The sequence below is a fragment of the Phoxinus phoxinus genome (genome assembly GCF_949152265.1).
Source record: "Phoxinus phoxinus genome assembly, chromosome: 12".
NCBI classification, from domain to species: domain Eukaryota; kingdom Metazoa; phylum Chordata; class Actinopteri; order Cypriniformes; family Leuciscidae; genus Phoxinus; species Phoxinus phoxinus.
The window spans coordinates 13,253,198-13,268,137 of NC_136887.1; the positions used below are offsets into that span (position 1 = coordinate 13,253,198).

Below are 14,940 nucleotides of genomic sequence, written 5' to 3' on the forward strand. Positions count from 1 at the left end.
CGTGACAGACAAGAGAGTGAGAGTGTCATACCGCTTATGAATGGAACAGGTAAAATCCTGCATTTAAAACTGCATTTATTCTATTGTATTTATTTGACTATTTTTGTTAATATTATTGCTTTACAGTCATTTGGCTTCTGATTGGTCAATAGTTTTTTTTTTTTTTTTACTCTTCAAATAACAAACAGGCATCAGCTGCGATTAATCCAAGCAGCATACATTGAAAAGAAAAATATTAACAAGAAATAGAATTGAATCAAGTTTTCCTCAGGGAGACTACAATGCACTCCCTGATGCGCTGTAGTAGATGGTTGCATAGTTATAATTTTGTCCCTGATATTATCGATCTTATAAGTGAAGAAGTTCATAAAGTCATTACTGCTGTGTTGCTTGGAAACTTCTGGGCTTGAAGCTTTCTTTTTCGTTAGTTTAGCCACTGTTTCAAATAAATACCTAGGATTGTGTTTATTTTCTTCTAATAGGGTTGAGAAATAAGCAGATCTAGCAGCTTTTAAAGCCTCTCTGTAAGCAATCGAGCTCTCCTTCCATGAAATCCGAAACACCTCTAGTTTTGTTTTCTTCCAGTTGCGCTCCATTTTTCTGGCTGCTCTCTTAATGCTCGTTGTGCCACGGCGTTGGACTATGTTCTTTAATCTTCTTTAAGCGCAGTGGAGCAACTGTGTCTAAAGTGCTGGAAAAGAGAGAGTTCAAAGTTTCTGTTTCAATATCAAGTTCTTCTAAGCTGCCCGGGATGCTGAGATGATGAAACTGATTAGGAAGATTATTGATAAAGCAATCTTTAGTGGCAGAAGTGATCGGTCTAACATATTTATAACACGGAGTCGGCTTTGCAGCCTTCGCTAAATGTAATTTACACGAGACTAGATAGTGATCTGAGATGTCATCACTCTGTTGCAGTATTTCAACGGCATCAACATCTATTCCATGTGATAGTATTAGATCTAGAGTATGATTACGGCAATGAGTCGGTCCTGACACGTGTTGTCTAACTCCAATTGAGTTTACAATGTCTTTAATGCCAATCCCAATGCATCTTTTTCATTATCTATGTGTATATTAAAATCACCAACAATTAGTACTTTATCTGCAGCCAATACTAATTCTGATAGAAAGTCCGCAAATTCTTTGATAAAGTCTGTATGGTGCCCTGGTGGCCTGTATACAGTAGCCAGCAGAATTCTCGAACGTGATTTATCGTTTACACTATATATTTTTACATCAAGCACCAACACTTCAAAAGAAGTATATTTAAAAATAGATTTCTTAGTGGTTTTGAAAATATTACTATAAATTACAGCAACACCTCCTCCTTTGCGTGTCAGACGAGGTTCATGTTTATAACTCTTCTTTTTAAGTTGCTTTAAAGATTTAAATAACATTTTCATTTTTTAATGCATTTTTAAAAACTTGGAGCAACCTTAACAACTCCACATGTGTGTAAATACTTTACACTTTCCCATAAGCAAAATATTATTACACAAAAATTCAACATCTATGTTTTGTGGTTAATAGAGCTTTCTAGCAGCACTAAATCACAAAATACCTATTCACCATATTACTGTGCAGATCATTACTTTTGTACATATCATTTACAATTTAATGTTATTTTAAAAAAATAACTAGCTGCCTAACTTTGACAATAAAGGTACGGTCACCTTTACTGTTTTTCAACAAATTTTCACTGGTGAAATCCATTTATTTCAAGGAAATCCCCACAATTTGGGATTTTGCGTGAGGGTGCAGATTTCGCAACAAGTTGGTCACATGAATTTGCAGCGTTGACCAACAGAAAACTGTGTGAGCTATGCATCATACATCGCTACATATTGACAATAAACAATGAAACTTTTGCTCGTGAAATTTCTCCAAAATGTCAGTAATGTGATATGACTGCACCTTGGCCCAGTTTGCCATAACACCCGGTGAGTTGTGAAATTATTACCTATGAGGTTTGAGGAAGAATTTGAAGTTTTGTATGAAACATTTCCTCTTTTTTTATATATAATTATTTTTAAAGTGGCATGAGTCATTTGGAATATATCCTTTACCTGCCTTCACCATAGTCCTGTAGAGTGACAAATGCATATTTAAAAGTTTTCAATGTAGTCTCTCAATAAATATGAGGTTAAAATAGTTGTACATGAAGTATGGCATCATCACATCACATCACAATGCGCTGATGAAACTCCACTCTCACTTCCTCATCATGGTTAACACAAGAAATCACTGGCCTTTTGAATTTTCATAACAAAGAATGATCCAACCTGCCATTTCCCCAGCCATAAGTGATTCAAACACACACGCGCGCATGCACACACACACGCATGCACAACCACACACTAGCTGACTTTACAGCGGAAGTCTTAGTCTCAGTTGTCTTCCCTCCCATCAGAGGACAACTGCACCTTTCAGTGTGGCAGAAGCGTGAAGGTAACGTTTGCTCTATTGACCTATTTTGCACAACTGTGTTTTTCTATTGTTCTATTGTATTTGTGAAAACTCTCTGCCTAATGTGCGTTAGCAAACAGGGTTTAATTTCAGATCAATACATACTACACGTTCTTTCTTCTACCAGAACGTTGCCATGTATGTTGTGTCGTGCAGCTAAACTTGCTTTTGAAATGGCGCTTGTTTGCTAACCTGAAATGAGATTGGCATAGAAATCCATTTGTTATCAAATGTGACATCATGTTTCTGGATGTATCTCTCTCTCTCTCTCTCTCTCTCTCACACACATAGATGTCTGTTAAACCGGACCACAGCGAGGATGAGGAGGGGAATCATGGGCCGGAGGTCACGGTCTTGGAGACTAACCGCTTTGGCTTCATTCTAGGAAATGGAGAAACTGACAGGTCCGTGTTGATGTCCGTTCACTCACGTCCATCACAGCTTAGAGGTTGGGTGGAGGTTGATTTAAGTGTTTATCACTCCCAAAAAGCCCTCGTTGAGCACGGTGTGTGTTATACAATGTCTGATAAGTGGTCAAGGCATCTTTTATCCGGTGTTGTATTGATAATTCAGTCAGAACTCACAATCTTATCAGCAGCCGTTACCTTTTGCACCTCTTACTCTTTTTCTCCTTCTCAACATCCTGTCATGTTGCTATAGAGATATATGGCCTGTCAGAGTGTGGTTTCCTGTTTTCTGTGTGTTTGCCTCTTATGACACTTGTACTTTGCAGTGGTATGGAGACGGCTTTAGTGAGAGTGAGTTAGGAAGCAGGGTAGAGGTGTGTGACTGCACAGTCCCAGTCTCATTGCACTGTAGTTAAGACTGAAGTATGCTGCAGTATGGTGTAGTATTGCTGATTGTGTGTGTGTGTGTGTGTGTCGTTGACAGTGACGGTCCATGTCCAGAGTTAGTGAGACATCGAGAGTCCAAATGGCTCAGCCTCATGACTCAATGGGAACAAGTCATGGAGAAAAAGAGCAACAAGGTGTGTCTAATTTCACTGTTGTAGACTTGTGTTTGCGTATGTTAACAAGAATGATCATATATACATCTGGCACATTTCAAATATTACCTTAGGCATGGGGGGGGGCCCATCCATCATTCTGATATGTATTGAATCATTTTTTCTATATCTACACTATAGAAAACCTCATAGAAACATGAGGAATTCGTAGCATATAGGAGACTTTTACAATTCACATGAAAAAGCATGAAAAATTGTCAAGTGAAATCAAATGTTGTGGTGGCACAATCAACCAACTTAAAGCATTAAATCAATCACCTTTATAATCGTGCAATGATATAATGAGTAATGTGCCAATCCCTTGTGAAAAAGGACACTTTAGCATATTTTTAATATTTATCAATAATATACTTAACTGATACTATAATATACTTATACTCTGTAAACAAAATTGTTGTTTCAACTTAAAAAAGTAAGTGTTTGTTAAAAATGTTACATTTAGTCAACTTGACATTTTTTGACAACTTGAATATTTAAGTTGACTAAACATAACATTTTATGGCAGCATGAACACTTTAAGTTGAAACAAGATTTTTTTTTTTACAGTGTACTATTATGTGTAGTATGTAGTATATGTATTATACTTATGCATAGTTACTACTATACATACGCACAAACTGAATGTAATGTTTTAGGACACTTAATTGCATGTTTGAATATTCAATTAAAATGTATTATTGTGGAAATGTATACATGCATAGCTGTTTTTTTTTACTCACTTATGTATTTAGTACATCTTTATATATTATTTATGGTAAACTAAAATATACTTGAATCTTTCTGTTTCTCTGCATGTCATGAATTTGTATGACATGTTGTATGACGATTTGTCATTCCACACAATATTGTAGCTGTAATTTTAACTCTAAGTGTAATATTGAATAAGACACTACAGTTATGATTATAATCAAGTACTTTACGTGTGTTTTAATATGTTAGTCAACACATCAAAATAAGTGTACTTCTTTAAAGCATGCCAAAAGATTATTAAAACAATGATTTAAAATGTACTTTAAAGTAATACTTTCAATCTGACATTATTACAAAGTGTACTTAAGTGTGTTAAGAAACAGTCGTGTACTCTTTAAATACACTTAAGTGCATTTTATCTCATTAATATTAGATTGCCTTCAAGAACAGTTATTAAAAATATACTTTTAAGATTTGAAACGCTACAAGTGCACATTCAATACAATTAAGAGCACTTCTTTTTCACAAGGGACAGTATAACATTTTCAAGTCATTTGTACAATACAAGTTACGTTTGTACAATAATGAGTTAATGAATTAGGAATGTGTAAATAGCCCAGCTGTTTCTCAAGCATCCATGGGTCCATTGGAAAAAAGTTTACTGTTTGAATTAGACATGGTGAAAAAACAATGCATCGAACTAGTTTTGAAAATACATTTATTCAGCTATTTCTGATAGCATTGATTTGTCAGTTGATTAATGTGTGAAACCTCATATGTCATTGTCAGTGGGCCCACAGGATGTTGAATGTCAAATACTGCAGTCTGCAAATGAGTGCCAAATTCCTCTATATGTACGATTTAGGATCATCTTATTTAAATAGATAGTTCACCCAAAATTGTCATTACTTACCCTAACCAGAATGAGTTTCTTTCTTCTGCTGAACACAAAAGATGATATTTTAAAGAATGTTGGTAATCAAACTTTGGATTTTGGATTCATTTGCAGTCAAAACAGCATTTCATTGTTAGCATAGGTTTTACAGTGGCTAGCCACATCGCTCAGCTCTCTTCCTTTGTCTCAGGTCAAAGGTCAGTGTCAGAAGGGCATCCCAGCATCCGTCAGGGCAAAGGGCTGGCCCCTGCTCTGTGGTGCTAAGGATAGACAAGCCAAAAACCATGAACTCTACAAAGTAAGTGATTGGTTGTATTTGTATCATGTTTTTGTATTCGTATACACTGTCTGGCCAACAACAACAAAATTGCTGTTTGATTTGAAATAGGCAAATGCTTAAGAGTCTGTGTTTGGATCACTATTGCAGTGATTATTATGTTTCTAACATGGTTGGGAGGATCATGAAGAATCATTTTTTACACATGAATCGGCTCCAGACCTTAAATTCAGTGAAAGTCTTTGGGATGTGCTGGAGGAGACTTTACAGAGCGCGGGACTCTTGCATTGTCAATACAAGATCTGGACCAAAAATGGATGCACCTCTTGATGGAAATAACATCACAACATTTATTTCCATCACGAGATGCATCCATTTTTGGTCAAGATCTTGTATTGACAATGCAAGAGTCAAGAAGAACTTAAGTGTTAGAAGAAACATATAAAATGTTAGAAACATAATAATCACCGCAATAATGATCCAATCTCAGACTCTTAAGATCAGTGGTGTCATGCCCATTCAAAGTGAGTGCACGTGCCCCCTCAGATTTTTCCTCCTTGATAATTTTTTTGTCACAACTTTATTCCTATTATGCTCCATAATATACCAGAGCCTATAACGACTCAAATGTATTCTTCTGGATGTGTAATAAATCGGTCAGCATCAGCCCGCCCCTTTTTCCTAATATGGTGTCTGTGTATATCGCTCTACAATCTTTGCTGTGTATGTTCAAGCAACTCACTCGTCTCGCACGTTGAGCTGGCAATGAAGTGCTAAGTGGGCAAAGCAACAAATCGGCATTGAATTAGTTATCGGATGATATTAAAAGGTAGTGGGATTATTTGTGGTTGACCTGGAAATTTTAACTTGATCAAAAAGTTATGGATTTGATATTAGCTGCAAATTCAGAGCATAAACTTAAGTTGTGTCAGTGTAACGTTATCGATAGCTACCCTAGTCTATGATTTTACTAAAGTAATGTTACATATTACATTTGATTTGATTACTTTTTTACATTTCTGTCAAATATTAACCATTTTCAAATAAACGGTGTTAACCTTATTCAGCACTGAAATCTGTCAAACTTCTTTCAAAGTCCTTCATCACATAATAATATTAAAATAACTTAATTTCAGAGCACCACAAAGTCAGACCTCAGCACCTTTATGTACCTTTAATGTAAGATCGTTCTTAGGTCACATACCAATTTAAAATCATAACATAAAAACGGCAATGGTAATGTTTTATAAAATCATGTGTAGTAGGCCTAAGTGTACAGTAAGTGTGTGTGTGTGTGTGTGTAAACATGCTTTAATGAAGTAGACTTAGATTTGAGCTTACAGTTCTTTCATCAACCTGTCTTTTATATAAACTTACAAAATAGATACTTTAACTTAGTCCTCAGATAGAGGAGGGTTGCTGCTAGCTCAGTTAAAGGTATTTCTGTCCCTCCCAAACTGCATTGAAATGGTATGTTTAGCAGCCAGAATTTAACAATTATCAGGGGGAGAAACCCCCTGACCCCTCCTAACATGATCCATATCACCCGTCAGAAAACAATTGCAACGTCTCAGATTATCCCCCCCCAGAATTTTGGCTTGCATGACGCCCCTGCTTCAGATTAGCCTATTTAAATCAGAGACTTTTTATTTGGCCAGGCAGTGTGTAAGCCCTGTTTGTTCTGTGTTAGCGTCTAGTTGAAGCTCCAGATCATCAGGGATGGACCGATATCATCAAAAGAGACACAGACAGACAATTTCCCTTCCATGAGATGTTCCAGTCCAAAGACGGCCATGGGTACTGTCCTTTCTCTTCCCGTGCCGAATGCAATGTGCTCAGTGGCATTATAAATCACAACATTTCTCATTCGGTGTCTGCTTCTGTCTGGTCTCTGTATGAACAGTCAGAAGGACTTGCTGGAGGTCCTGAAAGCGTACACTCAGTACCGTCCCGACGAGGGGTACTGTCAGGCACAGGGTCCGGTGGCCGCCGTCCTTCTGATGAACATGCCCGCTGAGGTACCACTCCTGTCATGACTATACAGTACACGACACAGAGCTATTACAGTATAAACGGCAACACTTTATTTTAGTGTCCTTGTTACATACTTACCATAGTAATAACAGTAAATTATGCTTAATTACATGCAACTAACCCTTCAACCAAATCCTACCCTAACCCTATAGTAAGAACATGTAGTAAATTATTATTACTCAGTACTTAAATATATAATTACACTGTAACAATGACACCTTAAAATAAAGTGTAACCGAATAAACAACAAGTAATTCGCAAAAGGCGGCACATTCATAATGTAACACTAATGTTTAGGGTCAGTAAGATTTGTATAATGTCTTAGAAAGAAGCAACTTATGCTCACCAAGGCTGCATTTATTTGATCAGATAATACAGTAAAAAACAGTGATTTTGTAAATTATTATTACAATCTAAAAGAACTGTTTGAATGCATGTAATTTATTCCTGTGATCATAACTGCATTTTCAGCATCATTACTGCAGGCTTCAGTGTCACATGATCCTTCAGAAATCATTCTAATATGATTATTATATGCTCAAGGAACATTTCTTATTATTATCAATGTTGAAAACAGTTGTGCCGATTCATATTTTTTTAAATGGATGCATAGATAGATATGGATAAGTTTGCAAATGAATACTACACTACCTGTCATTTTGTTATTGCATTATGAAACACATATGCAATGATAAACATTTCAAACAGTAGTGTACTACCATTTATTGCCACATTACCTCGTTTTGTGAGTGGGGTCCAGCTATTATTCCAGAAATAATATGCATATGCTACTGCAGAAATAGTTAGCATTGTATGCTAGCATGACATTGCGTAACTGATTGTCTTTCTGTTTTAAGGAGGCGTTCTGGTGTCTGGTGCAGATTAGTGAGCTCTACCTCCCTGGATACTACAGCCCTCTGCTGGTAGGGCATCTTTACAGTAACCATGAAAATAGCGGTTAAATGTGCATGAAAATTGATAGATACACTTTCATTATCCTTTCTCTTTAGGAAGGCGTTTTATTCGACGCTGCTGTTCTCTCAAGTGTGTTAAAAAAGCTGTGTCCAGCGGCACACAAACACCTGCAGAATCAGGGGGTGGAGCCTCTCATGTTCGCCACTGATTGGCTGATGTGTCTGTACAGCCGTCACCTGCCTTTCAACACTTTGCTCAGAGTCTGGGATCTCTTTTTCTGTTATGGTTTGTTTTCAACTATATATTTGCAAGATTGAAAGGAGCACTAAGTAATTGTTAGTTTGACTATTAAGCCGGGTGCACAGCACACTGTACGATTGATAATAGTCCTTCACGACTGTTGATTGTCAGACTGTACGAACATGATCCCTGCTGTAAGGATCTGTAGTCTTCAATGTCAAACAGTATTTGAGTCAAGATGCGTTAGAAACGGACGCACACAAAAAAACTTGTTAAGAGTTTTACTGTCGGCGAACATGTCAAACTAGCGATCAAAGACTTCAGTCAGTTGGCTTGGCGGCCATCTTGGCAAAGCCCCTGGTCAGATACGGATGAGAACAGTGCCCAACTTTTTCAATGGTTTAATTTTTTTCATTCATTTTTGACAAGTCTTTGTTGAAGTGTTATAATCTATGGGCCAAACCAACCAGCAATGAGGTAAATCACACCATTACAAACTTAGATTTGAAGCTAAAAAGTTTTTGAAACTGAAAATCTTTCAAATTGCCAAATTGTTTACTAATGGCTTTAGTGAGGGAAATAACTACAATCCCATGATGCATTGCAAATCACAATCGAATGGAAAATAATGGAGAAATATAAAACTTAATTTAAGGATATTCATTATATATAGAAACGCTATAACTTTTCTCTTTTTTTTTTTGCAAAATGTGCACATATAAACACATTTATGTACAGTAGTCTACATTTGAAGTGGATCAAAACCTTTCATCAAAGTTATACATGAATTTTGAACAATACCCGGTCTTGTCTTAGGACAACTTTGATTTAACTTTTTTGATCCACTTCAAATGTTGACTAGCTACTTAGGAGTAGCGTATGGATACTGACTCAATTTCGTCATTCGCAGTGCTTCATGGGACTGTCAGAGACCTTTGGCACAATTTGCTCGTTGCAAGTCTGTTTTTAAAGGTTTATAAGTTATCGTTCAAAAACAATTTCCCTATTGAGGAAACAAATGTTTTTACTTCCAGAAACCAACGGTTGCACTCTCTTTTCTAATTATGCAAGTAGCCTACATATATCCAATGATATTCAAAAAACCTATTGTCTCATCTGAAGAGTGGGACTTCCATCCCTACAGCCACCTTATTAAGACCATGAGTTCAGAAGCATATATTTTTGGCTCTCATATTAGCAGATTAGTATGGAAGCTTGTTTCTGCCACGGAATAATACTATTTAAAAGATAATTGCAACTTTTCATCTCACAAATGACTTTTTTCCCTTGCAATTGCGATATCTCGCAATTCTGAGAAAAAAAGTCTGGATTATGAGATAAAATGTTGCAATTACCTCTTATTTTTTTTCAGTGGCGGAAACAAGCTTCCGTAGATTGGAGCATTAGGCACGCGAGCTACACAAATATAGGTGAGCATTTAGTTTCAGTGCTGAGTGTATTTATAATGTTTAGCCTTGAGGTCTCCATCCTGTTCCTCTCCTTCAGCTCTGTTGCACAGCAGAAATAGTCAAAAGTAACACCCTATATTTTGCTGTAAAATACTTAGTGCACCTCTTGGCATGTTGACCTGTTGTTGAAGTCCATGAAGTGACCACAGCTGGTGTGTGTGTGTGTGTGTGTGGCAGGTGTGCGTGTTTTGTTTCAGGTTGCTGTAGTGCTGGTGCGGCGATGTCTGGGAGAGGGGCGACAGCGTAAAGAGTGTGATGGACAGATGGAAACCCTGGAGCGACTGCGAGGTGTTAAAGAGCGCGTACAAAATGAGCAGACTGATGCCTTTATCCATGAGGTAATATTACTGATATTGTATTTCAACTAATCTAAATAAAGGCCTGTTCACACCAAAATGAATGTTCTGTGCGGAAATCCGGTGCGATTAACATTTTAATTTGAATGAATGGCGGTTACCGATTCTGTTTAGACTGACGGGAACATTCGCATGCTGTCAATGCAACAGATGTTTTTACAGAGAGGTGTTCTCATCTTTCAGAAACCTGAACAAGCAATAAGATTTGCGCTTTTGACCGCATGCCCAGAGCCGCTGCCTTTACATAAACCATGACTTGGTGGCGCCCATGAAAGGACTATTTGGTATGTTACAAATTACAATAAATAGCAAAGGTAGAATCCAGAAACTATATCGTCAAAATTTGGTCCTTTCTCAATATCAGGTCTCCATCAGGACCCCAAGTGATCCCATTGAGAATGTTTATTGGATACTGTCCCCTGATTACAATTTCTACACAATTACATTATTTGTCATTTGAACTACACTTCCCAGCAAAAAAGAAAAGAAACAAAAAAGAAAAAATTGGCAAATAATTAAGAGTCTATGATTGGAGTGATTATTATGTTTCTACCACGTTATGTTTGGCAACAGTTATTCTAACCCTAAGTCTTGTCAATACAAGATCTTGACCAAAAATGGATGCACCTCGTGATATAAATAAATGTTGTGACGTTATTTCTATCAAGAGGTGCATACATTTTTGGTCAAGATCTTGTATTGACAATGCAAGAGTCCAGCACTCTGTAAAGACCTCTGTAAGGTCTGGTCTCAGAGGAGCTAATTCATGTGTGAAAATGATTTCACAATCTGAGCCTGATGAATCTTGACATTGCCATCCTGGAATATGGCCATGACGTGTCTTCCTAATAACATGGTTGTTAAAGAAATAAAAAACTACACACTCCATCAGTTAGAGTTAGAAGAACAATAATGTCAATAATGATCCAATCATAGACTTTTAAGCATTTGCCAATTTAAATCCAAACAGTGACTTTTTTTGTCCGGGCAGTGAATGTTATAATGACAATCAATGTTTGTTTTAGTTAGCTTATACATTAGGATAGCATATAGACATCCGATTAGCCTGATAGCTTAGCTTATACACCACTCAATTGTTTTGCAACCAACGAGGTGAACCGGGGTAACCGGAGTATTTATGTTTTTCTATAACTGCCGCCTACCGTCAGAGAGCAAAACTGAATTTTTATTCCAGACGTCTGCTGTTTTTTTATCATTAAGGTGCGGTAACATTTAACGTTATTTAATAATTTTTCACGGGCAAAATCCAATAGGAATCCACGCGTATGGGAAATTTGTGTTTTCCCCAATCAGATTTCACAAACTGTCAAACCAGCTGATTGGTTTAACAGTGACCTCCGTGTGAGCTTCATACAAGGTTACACTATTGACAATAAATAATGGATCTTTTTTTGGCCAAGAAATTTTGCTAATGTGATTCCACATTTAGTCTGGAAAAAAAAAATACATTGCATGCAAAAATGTTCATACCAAACATTCCTGTTAGTGTGAACAGGCCTTAAGTACTTATAGATTTCTTTACTCAAAAACACTGTTACACCCTTAGGTATGTTCAGTGTCCCTGTCCCTGTCGGACCTGCAAAAACAAACTGAGAAAGAGCTGGAGAAATGGAAGAAAGAGAGACCGAACTCAACCTTTGACCCACGAGGGCGCTGTTACGGATACCGGATGGCATGGGAAAGAGTGCAGGATAAACAAAAGGAACACGAAAAGAAGGAGCGACAGAAGGGGAGCCTGATTATTCCTCTAATACGCTCACATTCTTCTCTTTCTCCTTCGGTTCTGCGCAAGAAATGGAGGAAGAGGAGCAGTAAGACTGACACAGAGGAGTGGGATGGAGGAGGAAGAAAAATCTCACGTAGTCTGATTGAGGAGAGCGACGAAGAGGAGATGAGGAGGAAGAGTGTGTGTGGTATCGTTGGGGAGCAAAGGGACAAACGGGACAGGCTAGCAGATGAGCTCTGTACACACAAACACAAAGACCACAACACACATCCAAACATCTCAGTGGTGGTGTCCTCTAGTATTGACTCTGATGTTTTTGAGAAAGAGCACGCAGAAGCATCTTTAAACCAACAGAAAGATAATTCAGCAGCAACACAAGGTGACGAGAAAGGAAGGTGTGTGGTTGAGGAGACACACCATCATGAACAGAACACAAACCAAGATGAACTGCGTACAGAAACGCAAGGACATCAAGATGAACAGAATATAGAAAAAGACAGGGAAGCACCAATAAATCAAACCGAACAGAACACAAACAATCAGACATGTCAAGATGAACAGACTGTGGAAGAGAAGACTTTAGAGCCAGAAGAAAGTTCACCTGTTGAAACACCACAGGAAGAAGATATACAGACTGTTTTCAGTAAACAGGAAGAGGAAACACAGCCAGATAGCAACACCCAGGAAGTAGAAATACAAACAGAACACTGTGAACAACAAGAAGAAACAGAAGATAGGTTGCCAATTGTTATAAAACCTGAAGACAACTTGCAAAATGAGGAAATTACCACAGAGAAAGAGATACAGATACAGATACATGTTGTCCAGGGCGAAACATCTAGCGATCAACATGAACATTCGGAAAGGCAGAAAGAAGAGGATTTGTACATGCACACAGCTACAGAGGAAGACGAAGAGCCTGGTGAAAAACATGATGTAGACGAGGAGGAAGGTTTTCAGCAAGAAGAGTGTAATGTTCTCCCTGAGGAGACAAAGGAAACCAAAGAGATAACAGAGCCTTCAAAGATGTGTGAGGAGAAAGATGACAAGAGATTGGGGGAAGAAAGACAAGATACTAGCTTAGAAGAGAGAGATAATAACACATTGCAAACATCTGAAGTGTCCTTCTTACAAACTGAAGAAGAGAGTGAAACTGAGTATCCGGAGAGAACAGCAGATCCCGTACAGCAATCCCAATCAAGCGAGCCGGAGCACACTGACATGGATGCTACCGTTACATCCGCAGAGTTAGTGCACTGTCCGATGGATTCCTCTGTAAGGGATCCAGTGAGATCTGGCAACCCAGAGCAGGGTGAAGTGGATCCTGCTGATGGCACCAACACCCTTGAACCAGATGCAACAGTAGCATCAAGACACTCTGAAAACAGTGACATGGATGCTGCCGCTGGTCCCACATCTGGAAACAAAGAAATCAGTGAAATCGATCCCGAATATAGTGAAGAAATTAAATCAGCAGGATCTGAAAATACAATATGTTGTGATGTCAATACAACTGAAGAATCAAGCAACCTCACACACAATGCAGAGGATGATACTATCCTCTCAGAAAGAACCATTGAAATGCATGATTCTCCAGAAAGCAACACAATAGATTTTACCACTGAACGTGGCAAAGAAATCAATGGTGTGGAAATTGCTGTTGAATCTGGCAATCCAGAGAGCAAAGAAGTGCCTGTTGCAAGTGAATCTGGCAACCCTGAGAGCAATATAGTGGATTCTGCTATTGGCAACCCTGAAAGCAACATGACAGATGTTATCACTGAATCTGAAAAAACAGAAAGCAATGAGGTGGAAATTGCTGTTGAATCTGGCAACCCAGTGAGCAACACAGTGGATTTGGCTATTGAACCTGGCATCCCAGAATGCAATGATGTGCATGATAAAACTAGATCTGGCAACCCAACGAGTAATATAATAGGCTCGGATGTTGGATCTGCCAAACCAGAATGCAGTGATGTGCATGTTACAACTGGATCTGGCAACCCAGAGAGTGATAAAGAAGATTCAGTTGTTGTATCTGGCAACCCAGATTACAAAGAGGTGCATGTCGCAACTGAATCTGACAACCCAGAGACCAACAGAGATCCTGTGACTGCTGGATCTTGCAACCCTGAGGATTGTGCTGTTGGATCTGGCAATCCTCATGACAGTGAATGTGCAAGACCAGGAAACAGCCAGGGTTCAGAGTCTCCCTCTTCAATTCAATCTTCAAAATCCCCAAACATCCCGCCAGCTCAGCTCCGTGTGCGAAGGACTTCCAGCTCGCGGGTTTCCTATCCCACAATCCTCTCTGAGGACACCTTCAGAGAGCCACAGCAGCAAGAACACATGCCTTCAGAAAATACGACACACACACTTACACAAGACACAAACGCTCAGCCTAGCTCACCGACAAAGTCAGACAATCCAAAGCGTCTGGGTCTGTTCCGTCGCCTCCGTGGGGAGACCAGTAAAAACCAAATCCCCAAAATCCTCATCCAGGACTTTAGCGAGAAAGAGGAGAAGCTGACGGCGAAGGAGAGGAGGCGGCGGAAGAGAGAGAAAGAGCGAACAGAAAGGGAAGAGAAAGACAGAAAGAAACGAGAGAAAGAGATGGAAAAGGACAAAGGAAAAGAGAGGAAAAAGCCTCAGACACGAGGGAAGAGTTTCCAGGTGCTCAGCAGGAAGTGTGTCGATGACGTCGTGTCCACGGGGAACAGCGACTCTCAGACATCTCGCTCCAGGAGAAACTCGGACCCTTTTTCTGAGAATTATTTCTAAATAATCAGAGACTTGATCAAATACTCGCATTTCACAGTGG

At 38.6% G+C, this 14,940-nt stretch overlaps 1 protein-coding gene across 1 annotated transcript; it reads left to right on the forward strand.

Moving 5' to 3' along the window:
- Window positions 1-2,345: 2,345 nt before the first annotated feature.
- Window positions 2,346-14,925, forward strand: tbc1d10c (TBC1 domain family, member 10C). Its single transcript, XM_079631546.1, has 10 exons — window positions 2,346-2,451; window positions 2,761-2,873; window positions 3,361-3,457; window positions 5,272-5,379; window positions 7,049-7,155; window positions 7,262-7,376; window positions 8,250-8,315; window positions 8,403-8,592; window positions 10,194-10,354; window positions 11,940-14,925. The coding sequence occupies exons 2-10, from the start codon at window positions 2,761-2,763 to the stop codon at window positions 14,898-14,900; spliced, it is 3,918 nt and encodes a 1,305-aa protein (XP_079487672.1). The 5' UTR covers window positions 2,346-2,451; the 3' UTR covers window positions 14,901-14,925.
- Window positions 14,926-14,940: the final 15 nt, after the last annotated feature.